The following is a 15,968-nucleotide window of genomic DNA, read 5'->3' on the forward strand; positions in this document are numbered from 1 at the left end:
GGGAACACTGGACTAGTGGCACAGCCTGCCTCCATGCCCAAGTTTTGTCCATGTGCGTTTTCATTTTATATTGTCCTTCCCCATTATAGCGTGTCCCATGTATTTCCACTGCATCGTCTGAAAAGTGGGAATTCGTATTTCCAAAGTTCTTCTCCAGATTAAATTAGACACCATATGTTTAAATTCCTTGTAAAGGTACATGCACTGCTAGGTGAATTTCTTAACATTATTATTTTCCACTAGATCAAGACGACTATAATCCCCACACACAGCAGGGCTGTTAACAATCGTCACCCCACATTCTCGTCTCCCATTCACCCGAGGGTCAGCGTGGCCCCCAGAATCAGCACACCAGCTTCCCTTCCTTCCTCCCTCCACGCGTACCTTGTAGAGCATATAATGGTTTTTCGTCACTGCAAAGATGAGGTTGATGTTGTTCTCTGCCAACTTCTCTCCAAGCAAGGCAAGGGATGGGTAGTCCTAGGGCCAATGCAGAAGTCCAGGCTGTAACCTTTCTAACAGGCTGAGGCACTACCAGGCTCCGACACGCACTCGGTAATGCATCCCTTACCACGAACAGCTCCTTCCCCTTAATCACAAAGTCCCATCGGCAGGTTCCCCTGAGGAAGTGTGTAGAGGACACGTCCTTCCAGGGAAGGACCCTCCGGCACCACCTCCCAGAAAGGAGAAGTGGTACATGGAGGGCTGGCTCCCTTACCTGGTCTGGGTTTCCACCCTTGCAGCAGGGGTGGGGCCCAGTCGGGAGGCCCCACAATGAACAGCCACCACGCCCTCCCGCTGGCCATCAGCACCTGTTATTTTTCCTGTTCCTTAAGACCTTTCCTCCTGATCTCCTTGCCTCATTTTCCTTTTCTTGTCCCATGTCTAACGACTGGGCCTGCCACTGCCCCCCATGTCCTGAGAAGCCCTGCTCGTGGCTCAGGATGGACAGAAGAGCTGGCCTCTGGACTGAAAGCTAGGCCGAGGTGGGCATAGGACATGAGTGGGGAGGAAGGGAGGAGGCCGAGGGCACGTTAACAGTGCCCTGAAGGGCGTTAAGGCTGGTGATAGGTCAGGGGCCCATCTCAGTTCTGCGGTTTTCAGGTTGTACAGTTGTGAGTCCTTTTTCCAGACTCCATTATTCTTGAATAAAACAGAAAGCTTGGACATTGGCCATCTCTTGAAACTGGAGAAAATGGGCTTGTCCAGCAAAGAAAATTAGAAAGAAAGAATTCCTCTCTAGCCAGACACCAGAATGGATTCGGGAAGGAAGAAGGTACAGATCAATTTTTTTTAATTGAACAGTGTGACAGGGTCTTGGTATTTGTTGGGTCTGGGTGATGGGAATGTAGGAATTCCTTTCCCTGGTCCATCTATTGCTCGTCTGACATGTTTGAGATGGCCGCCCATCCCATGCGGGATGCCCTCAGCCCCCTTCAGACACTGACAAGGCCGTTCCTCGGGGAGCCCGTCTCCAGAAGTCGGGAAGTTCTGCCTCGGCTTGGCTTGCCCTGCAACTTCTATCCCAGTCTTGATCTCTGGAGATCTCTTGATCTCTGGAGACTTACCCTGTCTCCCAGATCACCCCTTCCCTCAGTGGAACACTCACTCCCATTTAGAGGCACAGGCAGAAAGACTGGCCAGAGACAGAAATCCCTCAGCAACGTTCCAAGGCAATGAGGAGTTCGGGCAGCCCAGCTGGAGAAGATGGAATAATGAAACCCAATCCCCCGAATGGCTGGGAAAGTCCGTGAGCAGAGGCCAGACGAGGATTTCAGCACCAGTGAGCCCTGGGACCATGGGCTGGGTCACGGGGCAGCACTGGGGTCCCGGCCCTCACCCCCTCACCCCCTCACCATCTGGCTGGACGCAGTGTACTCGTTGGCCTCGTTCAGGTGGCACTGGCCATCGTGCGGCTGCACCAGGCCCCCCAGTTTCCCGTCGAGTGCAATGTGGGGCACGTCATCCGTCGTGAAGACCAGCAAGTGCAAGGCATCCTTTCGCCAGCCAATCTTCTCCTGAGGAACAGAGGGTTGATGCGTGCAAAGCCTTTCTGGGCACTGCCCAAGCCTGCCCAGGGCTTCAGACAAGGCCCTGGCTCATCTCCAGGGGTCACGGTGTAAATGAGGAGCATTCCCCTGTGTACCTGGGGACCCATGTAAAGCCACTGGAGAGGAATCCCACAGAGCTCAGAAGACACCAGCCTGGGCAGAGAGCCCTAAATGCATGAGGAGACCCCCAGGCTTGGCTCATACTGGCCCAGTGCCTGGAACACCCCCTGCAGCCCATCACAGTCTCCCCCAGCTCTTTTCAGTTTACACCCAGGCTGCTTCCCCTTCCAGCTTCCCTGATTACTCCGTCCCCAGAACAGCCTTTATCCCACCCCGACATCTCACAACATGCCTGGGCCGGCGTGTCAAGGATGATGGGTAAGTGAACACTTCAGGCCCCAGACTAGACTGAGTTGCTTAGAATAGAGCACTCAAATGATCCACAGACAGGTCTGTCTTTTAAGGACGGTAAAAATTGGCCATTCATGCTGGCAGGTGTAAGCCACTCCCATCATTAATTGAACCACTCGTTAACTGAACCACTTTGGCACTTTAGTTCAAATCAAATAAGCTCTTTTCTCTCTCTCTTTTTAAAGATTTATTTATTTTTAGAGGGGGAAGGGAGGAAGAGAAACATCAATGTGTGGTTGCCTCTCACACACCCCCTACTGGGAACCTAGCCCACAACCCAGGCATATGCCCTGACTAGGAATCGAACCTGCGACCCTATGGTTCGCAGGCCAGCACTCAATCCATTGAGCCATACCAGCCAGGGCAGCTCTTTTCTCTTTACAGCTTCACTATACAAAATGTACCCACTCTTCAGTGGGAGACACAGCTAACATCATCTGCTTCCCAATGGAAGGGCTCTATGTCTCATATTCAGCCACTGTGGCCCCAACACTGCACTAGGAACAGCTAGAGCCTGATACAGAGCAACAGAAACAGATATACGATTGCCGTCTTATGAACAGTGAAAGGACATCCTAAAACACGCTGGTAGCAGGCAAACACATGAAGGGTTTGAACACTGTTGGGAGCCGTCAGCCCACACGCACACTGGACACTGAAATTGAGGCTGTATTCTTATGGCAGACGAGGGACTGAGGGCCTCCTCCTCTCTCTCTTCCTCATCACGATAATAATGGATGAAACAGCCTTCATGAGCTGTGATGTTTTCTCACTTGCTCTGAAAGCAGCATGGACATTTTTTGAAAAATACAGAAAGAGTAACACGAGGGACAAAGGGGTCTGAAAAGAGGCCAGTGAGGACTGGCAGCCAGGAGGCCTGCTGTGAGGAAGGGACTTGACCTTTAGGGAATCCGGTTCTGTGACCCTCAAGCATTCATCCCAGGTACACTTACGGGTCTCCTGCTGTGTGCCAGCAAGGCCCCAGTGGAGGAACTGAGTCTAGGCAAAGATTTCTTAGACAAGACAGTTCTTAGGATTAAAAAAAGTGATGAACTGGACTTCACCAAACTTGTTATATATCAGTAGTTTGTAACTTAAAGAACTTACAGTCAAATGGATATGCTAACGAAGGTAAAGACAATGTCAGTGGCAACTGGGAGAAACGGAGCAGACAGACAAAGGCTTCCAGGGTGCATGAAACTTAACCCAAGCTGAGAGGGTGAGGAAGACCCTTCAAGAAAGCTGGAAGAAGAAATAAGGCAGAAGTGGGGAGAGGTGGGTGGTCATCTAAGCACTAGCAAAGACAAAATGAGGAGGCTGGGCACATTTGGGGGTCCCTTACAGCAATAAAATGCTGAGCCACGACATAACTAACGTATAGTATTAGAAATTTAGGCCATGGTTCCCACTGGTGGCAGGGCTGGGGCAGGGGTGGGGCAGGGGTGGGAAGTGGGGAAGTAGGGAGTAAAGGAAGAGGTCACGAGGAGATTCTGGGTCATTGGTAATATTCTGTTTCTTGACCTGGTATTTCCACCTTGTGAAAACTTACTGAAACGCATTTTTATGTAAAGTTCTGTATAGGTACATTATAGTTTGATAAACAGCTTAAAACTTTTTTAAAAATGCAATAATTATAATCCATGAAGTGTGTGTGGGGGGGGGTGTGAAATGCATGGCAGATAAAGCATAATCAAGAGAGTACAATCCAGCAACGTTTTCTGCAAGAAAAATGTGACTTTCTTATCCAGCAGGGCAAGGCAATGTGCTAAACACCCTAACATAAATGCTTTATTTTTAAACGTATATTTTATTGATTATGCTATTACGGTTGTCCCATTTTTTTTCTCCCCTTTATTCCCCTCCACCCTGTACCACCCCCCACCAGCATTCCCCACCCTTAGTTCATGTCCATGGGTCGTACATATAAATTCTTTGGCTTCTCCATTTTCTACACTATTCTTAACCTCTCCCTGTCTATTTTGTGCCTACCATTAATGTTTCTTATTCCCTGTACCATTTCCTCCACTCTTCCCCCTCCCTGCTGATAACCCTCCACATGATCTCCATTTCTGTGAATCTGTTCCTGTTCTAGTTGTTTGGTTAATTTATTTTTGTTTTTGCATTTTTTTAGGTTCAGTTGTTGACAGCTATGAGTTTGTTGTCATTTTACTGTTTATAGTTTTGATCATCTTTTTCTTAGATAAGTCCCTTTAACATTTCATACAATAAGGGCTTGGTGATGATGAGATCCTTTAACTTGACCTTATCTGGGAAGCACTTTATCTGCCCTTCCATTCTAAATGATAGCTCTGCTGGATAATCTTGGATGTAGGTCCTTGCCTTTCATGACTTGGAATATTTCGTTCCAGCCCCTTCTTGCCTGTAAGGTTTCTTTTGAGAAATCAGCTGAGGGTTTAATGGGAACTCCTTTGTAGGTAACTGTCTCCTTTTCTCTTGCTGCTTTTAGGATTCTTTCCTTATCTTTAATCTTGGGTAACATAATTATGATGTACCTTGGTGTGTTTCTCCTTGGGTCCAACTTCTTTGGGATTCTCTGAGCTTCTTAGACTTCCTGGAAGTCTGTTTCCTTTGCCAGATTGGGGAAGTTCTCCTTCATTATTTTTTCAAGTAAGTTTTCTACTTGCTGCTCTTCCTCATCTCCTTCTGGCACCCCTATGATTCAGATGTTGGAACATTTAAAGTTGTCCCAGAGGTTCCTAAGCCTCTCTTCATTTTTTTGAATTCTTGATTCTTCATTCTGCTCTGGCTGAATGTTTCTTTCTTCCTTCTGGTCCACATTGTTGATTTGAGCCCTAGTTTCCTTCCATTCACTGTTGGTTCCCTGTACATTTTCCTTTACTTCATTTTGTATAGCCTTCATTTCTTCCTTCATTTTGCAACTGTACTTAATCATTTCTGTGAACATCCTGATTACCAGTGTTTTGAACTGTGCATCTGATACGCCAGCTATCTCTTCCTTGCTTAGCCCTTTTTCTGGAGTTCTGTTCTTTCACTTGGGCCATTATTTCTTTGTCTTAGCACAGCTCTGACATAAATGCACTGAGAGAAGGCCAACCTTTAATTTTACAAGGTGTATTAAGAACCTTAAAGAAAATCAGAAACCTAAATAAATGGACAGAGAGATCATTTTCATGGACTGGAAGAGTTAATGTTGCTGAGAGGTCACTTCTCCTCAGACTCATCTACAGATTTTACACAATCCCAACTGAAAGCCCCAAAGACCTTTCTGAGGAAATGGCAGGCTGACTTAAAATGTATAGGGAAAGGCAAACAACAGACACTAGCCAAACAGCTTTGAAAAAGAACAACAAGGTTGAGGGACTCATGATCTAAGGTTGAGATTTACGGTAAAGCTATAGTAATCAAGACAGTGTGGTCCTGACAGACTTGACACAGAACAGTGGAACAGGACAGAGAGACCGGAAAGGGACCCACACACATATGGTCAGTTCAGCAGAAGGTACTGGATTGATTAGACATCCATAAGCAAAAAAAATGCTCAACCTATATACCTCACTAAGTAGAAGAATTAACTCCAAGTGGGACAGAGACCCAGGACTATGAAACTTCCAAAGAAAACCTTTGTGCCCTTTTTAGGAAAATAGTTTTTAGATAAGACAGTCATTGGATTAAAAAATAGATGAACTGGGCTTCAACAAAATTAGAAACATCTGCTCTTCGACAGATACCATTAAGAAAATGAAATGACAAAGCAAAGATTGGGAGAAAATATTTACAAAAAAACCCCACCTGATAAAGGACTTTTGTCAAAAATACATAAAACTCTCATAGGTGAGTAATAAGAAAACAAATAATTGAACTTAGAGAGATAGAGACTTGAGCAGACGTTTCACCAGATAGGAATGCAAATACGCCCATGCAAGGATCCTCTGCGTCATTAGTCACTAAGCAAACCCCACTAAAACCACAATGAGTGAGCCATCAGGTAGCAATTCCAATGACAAACCAACCAACCCTGACAACACCGAGTGATGGTGAGGATGTGGAACAGTGGAACTCTCATAATGGCTGGTGAGAACCACAAAATGAATTCTTACAAAGTCAAATACATACTTATCATTCAACCCAGTGATCCCACTCTTTGGTATTTACCCAAGAGAAATGAAAACTTACGAAAACTCTGTGTGAGTACTACAGCATCTATTCATAATAACCAAAAACTAGGAAAACCCAAAACGCCCATCACATGGTGGGCGGACACACACGCTGTCGTACACGGGGTACCACTCAGTAACAAAAGAGACAAACTACTGATACACACGTTGCATGAATCTCAAAAGCATTGTGTTAAGTGAAAAACACCTGACTCAAAAGGCAATTCCATTCACACAACATTCAGGGAGAGATGGGAAGGGAGGGACGGAACACAGATGGGCGGCTGCCAGGGTCTGAGGGTACAGGCAGGGGGGACGGCAGGGGCACCGGGAAACTCTGGGGGTGGAAATAATCTATATGTTAATTGTGGGGGCAGCTAAAGACTTTATACCCAAAAAGGGTGAATTTTACTCTGTAAATTATCCCTCAATAATCCTGATTTAAAAATAAAAAACCTTACTGACTCAGTAATTGTACCTCAGAGGGCTCTGCCAGAAGTAATCTGAAAAATGCACAGCAGCATTTTTACTAATAGTGATGAAACGGAAAAGACGTGAACATCCTATTATTCAGGAGCAGTTAAGTAAATAGAGATAACTCCTCTATGGCCATTAGAAATCATGTATAAAATTAGGTGTAAACATGTACCATATAAAGTGAAAAATACAGCACTGCAACTGCAAACTACACAGGAAACAAGCATCACTTTCTCCAAAAAGACAGTAAGACAGACTGAGACAAAACACACCATAATGGGGTTGGGGTTAAGATTATGGCCAATCTCTTTTTCTTTTTTCCAAACTGTCTGCGACAAGCAAGCGCCACTTTTACAAGACTGGGCTCTGAATGTTGGCTGTCATTTACCTGTCTTGGCATCCTTTTCTTCGACGCCAGCTTCTCGAGGGACTTACAGGGACCTACAGGAGGGTGGTGGCGAGGAGACCGAACATGGAACCTGGGAGCCTGAAGATGAGCACGTGAATTTTGTTGCTGGCCCTGATGACCTGTGTAGCTTTGATTAAATTACGTAACACCTCAAAAGTGTTTTCCTTGTCAGTAAAATAGGAATAATGATACCTAACATGTGTTGATCACCACCCTCATCCCACACAACCTTCACTGCAACCCTTGTGAAGTAGGTGACATGTGTATTGCCATCTTGTGGATGAGAGCAGAGACATTAAGAACTCGCCCAAGCTCACTGAACTAGTAAGGAGCCAAGAAGCCAGATTCAGATCTCTTGTCTCGTATCCACAAAGCTGAACTACCCAGTCATACAGGGAGAGAGGAAGGGGTGTGTGTGTGTAATGAATGTGGTAACTCATGAAAGTCCATGGTAAGCTCTCAACAAATGGCTGCCACAGCCTAAGTAAATGCTTGTTGAATCTGAAATGGAAATAGCTCCACAAATGAACAGTGTCGTTGCATAACAATAATAAATTCTGTTTTCTCTGAGTGGACCCTTGTTATGTAAGTGATGTTAACAAACTTGGCCCGGAGGTTGGGCTGCAGAGAATGAGTCAGGACAGGCTTATTTATTCACCCAGGCATTGGGAGTTGGAGATTTTACATGTGGTGACTCCACAAAGAATTTATATTCAAAATAATTTCCCTACTGTCTGCCTAGTCAGCAAAGCTGTCTGTTTCGAAGTCTTAAGTTTTGTATTCCATGTCTGGGGCAGAGGGCAATAGTGGGAAAATGAATTATTTTTTATCAAAAGAAGAAGAAGAAGAATAGCACTGGGACCAGCATGCTTTGGAACAGAAGAGGCCGAGTTCAAGTGTCTGTTTTCCCCTCACTCCGAGACCTGGAGCCAGCCACCTCACCTTCAGTTTTGCCATCTGTATATAACATGGTGATAACCCGACTTTGCAGGGCTGATGCTAGGTTTAGGAGTAATGCATTCAAAAGTACATAGCACATAAAAAGAACTAAAGAGAGATCTATAATTATTACTCTAAGACTAGTAACAGTTTTACATTTCTTCACTTCTGCTTTTACTACTTGATATGTGAGGCTCCAGCTGTTGCAGGGACCAGGAAGTACGGCACACTGAAGAGCTTAAAGCTTTGCGTTAGTGAAAACCACCATGAGATTCCACCACACACCTAACAGAATGGCTAAAATTCAAAAAAGAAAGGAAGGAAGAAATGTGGGTGCGGGGGCTAAAAGGCACAAACTTCCAGATATGACATAAATGGGCCGTGGGGACGTGATGTACCGCATGGCACTGCACTTCATAACAGCGTTCCGCATATCGGACAGTGGCGAGGACAGTGCCTCTTAAAAGTTGTCACAGCCTAAAAAAATTCTGTGACTGTGTGGTGGCAGGTGTTCACTGGATTTATTATGGTGATCATTCTGCAGTGTATATCAAATCATTACATTGTACTCCTGGAACTAATATAATGTTATGCCAATTATATCTCAATTTTAAAAGATCCAAAAGACTAACCACACCAAATGTTGACGGAGGTGTGCAGGAAATGAAATTACCAAACACTGCCAGTAAGAATGTAAAATGGTGCTTGACACCTTGGAAAACAGGCAGTTTCTTGCAAAGTTAAACACCTGCCCCGACCGGTGTGGCCAAGCGGCCTGATTCCCAATCAGGGCACAGGGCAGGCTGTGGGTTCGGCCCACAGTCGGGGAGCTTGCAAGAGGCAACAGCGATCGATGTTTCTCTCCCTCTCTTCCTCCCTCCCTCCCTCTCTCTAAAAATAAATAAATAAAATCTTAAGGAAAAAAGTTAAACACCTACCAAATGACCTAGCCATCCCACTCCTAAGTACTGGCCTATGAAAAATGGGAGCATACGTTATACAAAGACTTGAATGCAAAGATTTATGGTACTTCTATTTGTAATAAGCAAAAACTATAAATATACAAAACAACCCAAATGTCCATCGATAGACAGATGAGTAATCAAACTGTGGTACACCCATGCAATACACTACTACTCAGTAACAAATGAATGAGTGGGAACACTCAACAACACAGGTGAATCTCAAAACATCTGGGCTGAGTGAAATATGACAGGCCAAAAAGAGTTAAGTACTGTACTTACAAAATGTTAGCAAATGCAATGGGTAGTGACAGAGAGGAAGTTAGTGGCTGCCAAGGGTAAGGGGACCAGAGGTGCGGAGGGAGAAATGACAAAGAAGCACAAATACCCGTTGTGGGGAGAAAGACACGTTCATTACCTTGACTGTGGTAGATATATCTCACAGGTGTGTATGTACGTCAAAACTTTAAAATTGTACGTTTTTGACACATGTAGTTTATGATACATCAATTATACCTCAATAAAGCTTTTTTTTTTTTTAAGGCTTGGTTTGCTCAGAAAGTTATTTAAATATAATAAATCACATGACCAGACGGAGGCTTAGTCAGTGCTGGGAAAACCACGCCAGCCTGCCTGCCCTTCGCCCTGGGGCCATGCAGTCAGGGCCGCAGGCTGACGTCTGGCCGACCTCTCCCGGCGACCAGCCTACCCTTTCCCAGCTCCAGCTCTTCAGCTCTAAGAGGAGATGACACCAGTACCCATTAAAACAGGGCTCTTGGGAGGATTAAGCAAAATGATACACAGAGAACACCCAGCTCAGTTTCCCCCTGTTAAGTTATCAAAGAGTTTCTGTCATCGGTATCTCCAGGGACTGAAAATCTGTGACCCCAGTCTGTCATCCAGGAGCACGCCACCTTCTCTTCGGGGTGTAGGGTTTTTGGTGATGTTTCGCTCCTGCGTACCAGCATTTTCTGAATTTTCAGATGGAATATATTCTCTTTCTGTAGAAACTGTTTTTAAGAAAAAATTTTAAAACACCTACCCTTGTCTCCATGTCTCTAAGTAAAAACATCTTTTAAAAGCCAGTTTCATTCAACATGACAGAGTCAGCCCTCAGACGCAAGCGTCAGGGGCAGGCGGCCCGGGAACACGCTGGGCTCAGTCAGGCCAAGGCTGCCACCCGCTTCGCTTGTCTTTGTTCGCTGGTCCAGTCTGCACTGAGTTCACCGCAAGGTCTGTGCCGGCTCTCCAGCTCCCAGACTGGCTCCAGCAGGTAACCTCACCTTTTTGGTCACCAGCAGAGAGGAAGGTAGCGGGATTTCCCTCTCATCTGTCCCAGTCTCTCACGAGGTCTGCTTCCACTGTGCCAGAATGCCTCGAAAATAAAGGGGGCCACCTCCTGGCCTCCCCTCTGATCTCAATGAAGGAGTGCTCCTCCCTCCCCCAGGAACACCACCCCCACGGCCCACCCTCTTTGGAGAAATTGTTCGGTGGTCAGTCTCTCCTCTGCTTCCTTTCCACATGCCCACAAATCTAATCTACTCAGGACTCACTATTAATAACCCTTCTTTTGACTCATACTCTGCCAGTCTCCTATATGTTCTCTCTCCCTCCCTCAAGACCAGCAGATTTATTGCCTCTGTTTCCTTTTTTGGTTCCTTGTGATCTGACTTCTCTCTCTGCCCCCCGGGCAGTGGATCTCAGTCCCCTCTCCCTGCCTCACACTCTGTCCTGGCAGCGCACGAGGCCCCTCTAGGGAGCTTTAACTATACGGGTGCCCAGAGGTTCTCTCACACCTGGGCTCACCTGCAGGCCTTGCCACCAAGGTTTTTAAAGCTCCCTGGGTGAGTCTGCTGTGCACCCAAGGCTGAGAACCTTGTGCCGAGGTTCTTCACTAGCCCCACAGACATCCTTGGGCCTCACTCTCGTGGCCTCTCTGCTGCCCACCAGGGCCTCCTCCGAGCCCTCCTGCCCTCCGCTCCAGGGACACAGCACCGTCCAGTTCCCCCAGTCCGCTCTGGCTGCTTGCTGGTGCCATTTTCTCTCCCAGCAGTTACATGAAGTCAAAGGTAAATCAAAGGTCCCCTGTAGAGATTTATCCAAGTTTGTGCATCTGCTTGGATAACTTTTTTTTAAATTTAAATCACTTTATTGTTGTTCAATTACAGTTGTTTGTATTTTCTCCCCACCCCCTCTACCCTCTCCAAACCCACCTCCCTCCCTGGCTTCCACCCTCCCCCTTGGTTTTGTCCATGTGTCCTTTATAGTAGTTCCGGAATGCGTGGATAACTCTTAATTGCACCTCCTACCACTTGATTTTTCTCCTGAGCTTTACTTCCGGATCTGTGCCATTACTCAAACTCAACTCGCTGGAAGCTGCTGCACCAACTTCCTTCCAAATGAACTGCCCCTCAGGATGTCCCACCTCTGACAGTGGGACCATCAAATGTCTGCTCTAGAAACCTTGGAATTATCTTTTTCAGCAATTGCCCTGGCCTCCCAACAGCATCTGTCCAGTCCCGAGCTATCGGTTCTCTCTTACTGTCCATTCCCATGACCTTGCCGGGCTGGAGCCTCCGGGCAGCACCACACGCCTCCCCTGCCCTTCCTAAACACAGCTGGTGAGCAGGTGCAGGCCGAGGCTCACCTCCCTGCTGGCTGCCAGCCTGCACTCTGCCACCCCGGAGCGAAGTGCCCTGTGACCCACATTTACTCCAGCTGGTTGATCCAGGTGAGCCAGATAAGTGGGTAGGTGGCCATGCTGTGTGCAAAGCAGCCATCCACGGACTCTGGATATATGCGTCAGGAGTAATGAGTAGCTGGGGAACACCCACACCCACAATCTCCAAGTCCATCTAGATCACAAGAAGCAGACTCTCTAGTTTTGTGGGAACCAACCAGCCTAACCAGGGCTGGGGCTGGAGACAACTTTCTCAGTGGAAATTCAGCAGAGAATTTGCCTGAACTCTGCTCTGTCCTCAGAAAGCAGCGGAGATCTGGAGCTGAGGGAAGAGCGGGGTGCAGAGCCTAGTCCCAGAGTAAGCAGAAGCACTGCCTGGCACGCACTCCACACTCACAGAGGAAGGTGCGAGTGAAAACAGACAGACCCGGGGCTGGGGACCGAAAAACCTCCCTCATGATGTCTGCAATTCACTCAGTTTCCCCAGCTAGTTACTGTGCTCTGAAATCTAACACCATCATTTAAACATCTAATATAAGAAGTTCTAAAAAGTGGGGTTTTTTTTAAAACTTTATGTATTGATTTCTTTTTAAAGAGAGGGGAAGGGTGGGAGAAAGACAGGGAGAGAAACATCAGTGTATGGTTGCCTCTGATATGCCCCCCTATTGGGGACCTGACCTGCAACCCAGGCATGTGCCCTGACTGGGAATCAAACTGCAACCCTTTGGTTGCAGGCTGGCACTCAATCCACTGAGCCACACCAGCCAGGGCCCTAGGAGGTTATCTTAAGTGAAAACATTTCATTGAACCACCTATAATGCGCTGAGATGTGAGAAAACTAATGGGGAATGCAGAAAGGATAGTGACAGGGCCACAGGCCTGTCTGACACAAGCTCAAGAGGGTGGAGGACTGGAAGGAGCAAGGGCAGGGCTGGGGGGTGGCGGTCCTGCAGGGCTGGGGTGTGGCGGGCCTGCACGTCAGCCCGGAATATGTGGGACACTGAAATGGTGAAGGGGACTGGGTCCATGAAAAGGGGAAGCAGAGTGGAGATGGAAGATGGGGCCTTCCAGCCTGTGAAAAGACAGATTAAAAACTGGCTCCTCCCACCCTGGGCGGGTAAGTCTGTTGGTTGGAGCATTATCCCAATTTGCCAAGGTTGCAGGTTCAATCCCCTGGCCAAGGCACATACAGGAATCTATCAATGAGTGCATTAAGAAGTGGACCAACCAGAGACATTGAGAGAAAGAACAAACTGACAGTAACCGGAGGGGAGGGGGAGAGGGATAATGGGGGAAAATAAGGGAAGGGCAGTCAAGGGCCATGTGTAAAGGACACATGGACAAAGCCAAAGGGGGGTAGGATTGAGGGTGGGAGGTGGGGAGGGGAGGGGTAGGGCGGTGGGTAAGGTTGGGGGGAAATAGAGACAACTGTACTTGAACAACAATAACACATCATTAAAAAAATAAAAAGTTAAGGCAAAAAAGTCAACAACAAAATGATGTCTCTCTCTCTCTAAACATCAATAAATGAAATTAAAAGAAAACAAAAACTGACTCTTCCCAAGGGCAAGACAGGCTTGTTGGCTTGTCCACCCCCAACATCTGGCTCCGGACAGTATGCAGCAAGGGAGGAGAGAAACGAGGACTGGGAATAAGGATGTGGTTTCTCTGTTTGGAGACATGGCCTCCAGCCGGTGGGCAGTTTGGTTTCTGGGGTTGGAAGGAATCACACTGAGAAGCTACAACATCTGACAAAGGAAGACCAGAGGAGCAAGAACAGGCTTTAGCCTTCTCCCTCCCACCTCTAGTCTGTCCTTGGTCCTCTTGTACAGCTGTCCACCCCTCCTGGACTTGGAGACTCCATGGGGAAGCCATCGGGAGCCAAGGGAAGCTTTTTTAGGTACCAGCTCACAGCAAGCTGAACTTGGCACACAAATGAGTATGCATGGTAGAGTTCATGGTCATGATGGCCAATCACAGATGCAGCTTAGAGGGTGCACTGCTGAGAACAACACAAGATAGGCGAGAAAGGGTTACTACAGAACAAAAGCTGGGCTCCATCAGCACACGGAGCTGTTAGGACTAGCGGTCTCCCTGGAAAATCCTGAAGGCTGCCAGAGCTGTTGTAACTTTCTGATAAACAGGAAACTCTTAGCTCCCGTACACAGTAGCATGTGCAACCATCTCCCCCCAGAGCGGAGTCAGTCCTGGTCTATGGGTTGCAAACTGGGTCACATGGGAAACCGGAATGACTCCTCAGATGAGCACTTTGCTCTCTCTGGATGCTCACACCTCCCACTTCTCCTTCCTGCCACAGGCACTCTAATGTCCAGTTGTAAGAGCTTTGAGAAGCTCCTCAACCTCTCTAGGCTTGTTTTTTCATCAAAAGGAGACAGTAGAGCCACCTTCAAAGGATTAACTAAAATAACTTCTGTGGAGCGCTTGGCATAGAGCCTGTTCTCTTAAAGCTTCTGGGCAATGGTAACCAGTAACATCAGCAGCATCAGAGCCTCTAGGCAAACATAGGGGGCAAAGGGACCAAGGTGACCCCCTGAAGGACAAGAACATTACGATTCGAACACTGTGCCCTAAGGGGCCAGACCTTCCACAGAATCTGTGCACTCAGCTGGTACCCGGGTTGCTGTATGGGCAGGGGTCTTCCTGCTGAAACGATGTTCACGGGGACAGGAGCCGTGGCCCTCATCCACCCATCCCTCACAGCTCCTAAAGTGGCACCCTGCACGCAGTAAGGACACAATAAATTGTTGGAAAGTCCTGATAAAACAATGTACTTTCGCCTTCCAGGCAAGCAAGGAGAGAGAGGACAGGTTGGAAGAGGAGAGGAGGGAGGGAAGAGAGGAGGCTGACCTGCCCGGCCAGGGGCAGTCCCCACGGCAGGTCTGGAGGCCAAGCAGCACACAGTGAACACCAAGGCTAGATTTCTGGGCAGCTTCCCCTATCATACTGGCATGCAAGCCTATTTTTGTCACTTTATAACAATAAATGTGTTCTCATTAGTAGTTTGTTTTTCTTGCTTCCATCCATATTTTGTAACAAAAATAAATCTTTTTTAAAAATCTGTTCTGTGATTAAACTTGAGGGCAAAAGTCTAGTATTTCTTTCCTTGGGGAAAAGAAATCTCAGCCTGTGACTCAGGACTAAGTCATCCACCTCGAGCCCGAGAGCCAGCGTGGACTCAGGCGAGTCCCTCTGAACTGCAGAAGAGAAACATCTGGAGCGCCGAAGGCCAAACCGTATGAGTTTCCTGTTTTTGCTGGAGGAACTATCAGCCGTCGATGTCCAACATCACTGGCAGTCAAACGTGAGCAACCGCACACGGGCCCATGTAACGTTTACGAGCAGGTTGCTGTGTTGCATCTGCCGGTTCACATCAAATCCCTGACAACAGGGACTTTCCCTCGTCTTTCTTTACTTTCCGTCACCCTACCTGCCACCGAGCACTTACTGGGAACTCGTTAAATATTTACTGCCTGGAAGGTACTGCCAAGTAACAGTACCCTGGTTCCGCTTTAATGGGCACGTGTGAAGCACTGTGACATGGGGGCAGCCTGGGGTATTGAGAGGTGGACCATCTGCTCCTGCACCAAACGTCTGAGGAGAACCCATGATGTGCCAGGCTGCAAGCCCCGTGCTGGGGATGGAGGGTGCACGGCTGAGAACCACGAAGATGGGCTACAAAGGACTACTACAGAGCAGAAGCACTGTGGTTATTGGCAGAAAGACAAACTCAGCAGAAAAAGCAGCACCTGAAGTTTGGAGAGAAGAGACAGGGTCCCCGTCTTTAGGGAGCGTACTGTCTCAAAGACTCAAAGAGTGGCCCAAATAAAAGTAAACGGTAGCCAGGGTGGATGTGAGCGAGGGTCTGGTACTCGGGGACTCAGA

At 47.4% G+C, this 15,968-nt stretch overlaps 1 protein-coding gene across 1 annotated transcript in view; it reads right to left on the reverse strand.

Annotated features, from left to right (window-relative positions):
• The window catches only part of ITGB5 (integrin subunit beta 5), a 114,041-nt gene that overhangs the window by 52,313 nt on the left and 45,760 nt on the right, over positions 1–15,968 (reverse strand). Inside the window, exons 6-7 of the mRNA XM_028504562.2 lie at positions 1,857–2,018; positions 385–480 (exon numbers count right to left, since the gene is read on the reverse strand). Coding sequence (XP_028360363.1) covers positions 385–480; positions 1,857–2,018 — 258 coding nt within the window. The remainder of the gene's footprint in view (positions 1–384; positions 481–1,856; positions 2,019–15,968) is intronic.

The sequence above is a fragment of the Phyllostomus discolor genome, chromosome 2, assembly GCF_004126475.2.
Source record: "Phyllostomus discolor isolate MPI-MPIP mPhyDis1 chromosome 2, mPhyDis1.pri.v3, whole genome shotgun sequence".
NCBI classification, from domain to species: Eukaryota; Metazoa; Chordata; class Mammalia; order Chiroptera; family Phyllostomidae; genus Phyllostomus; species Phyllostomus discolor.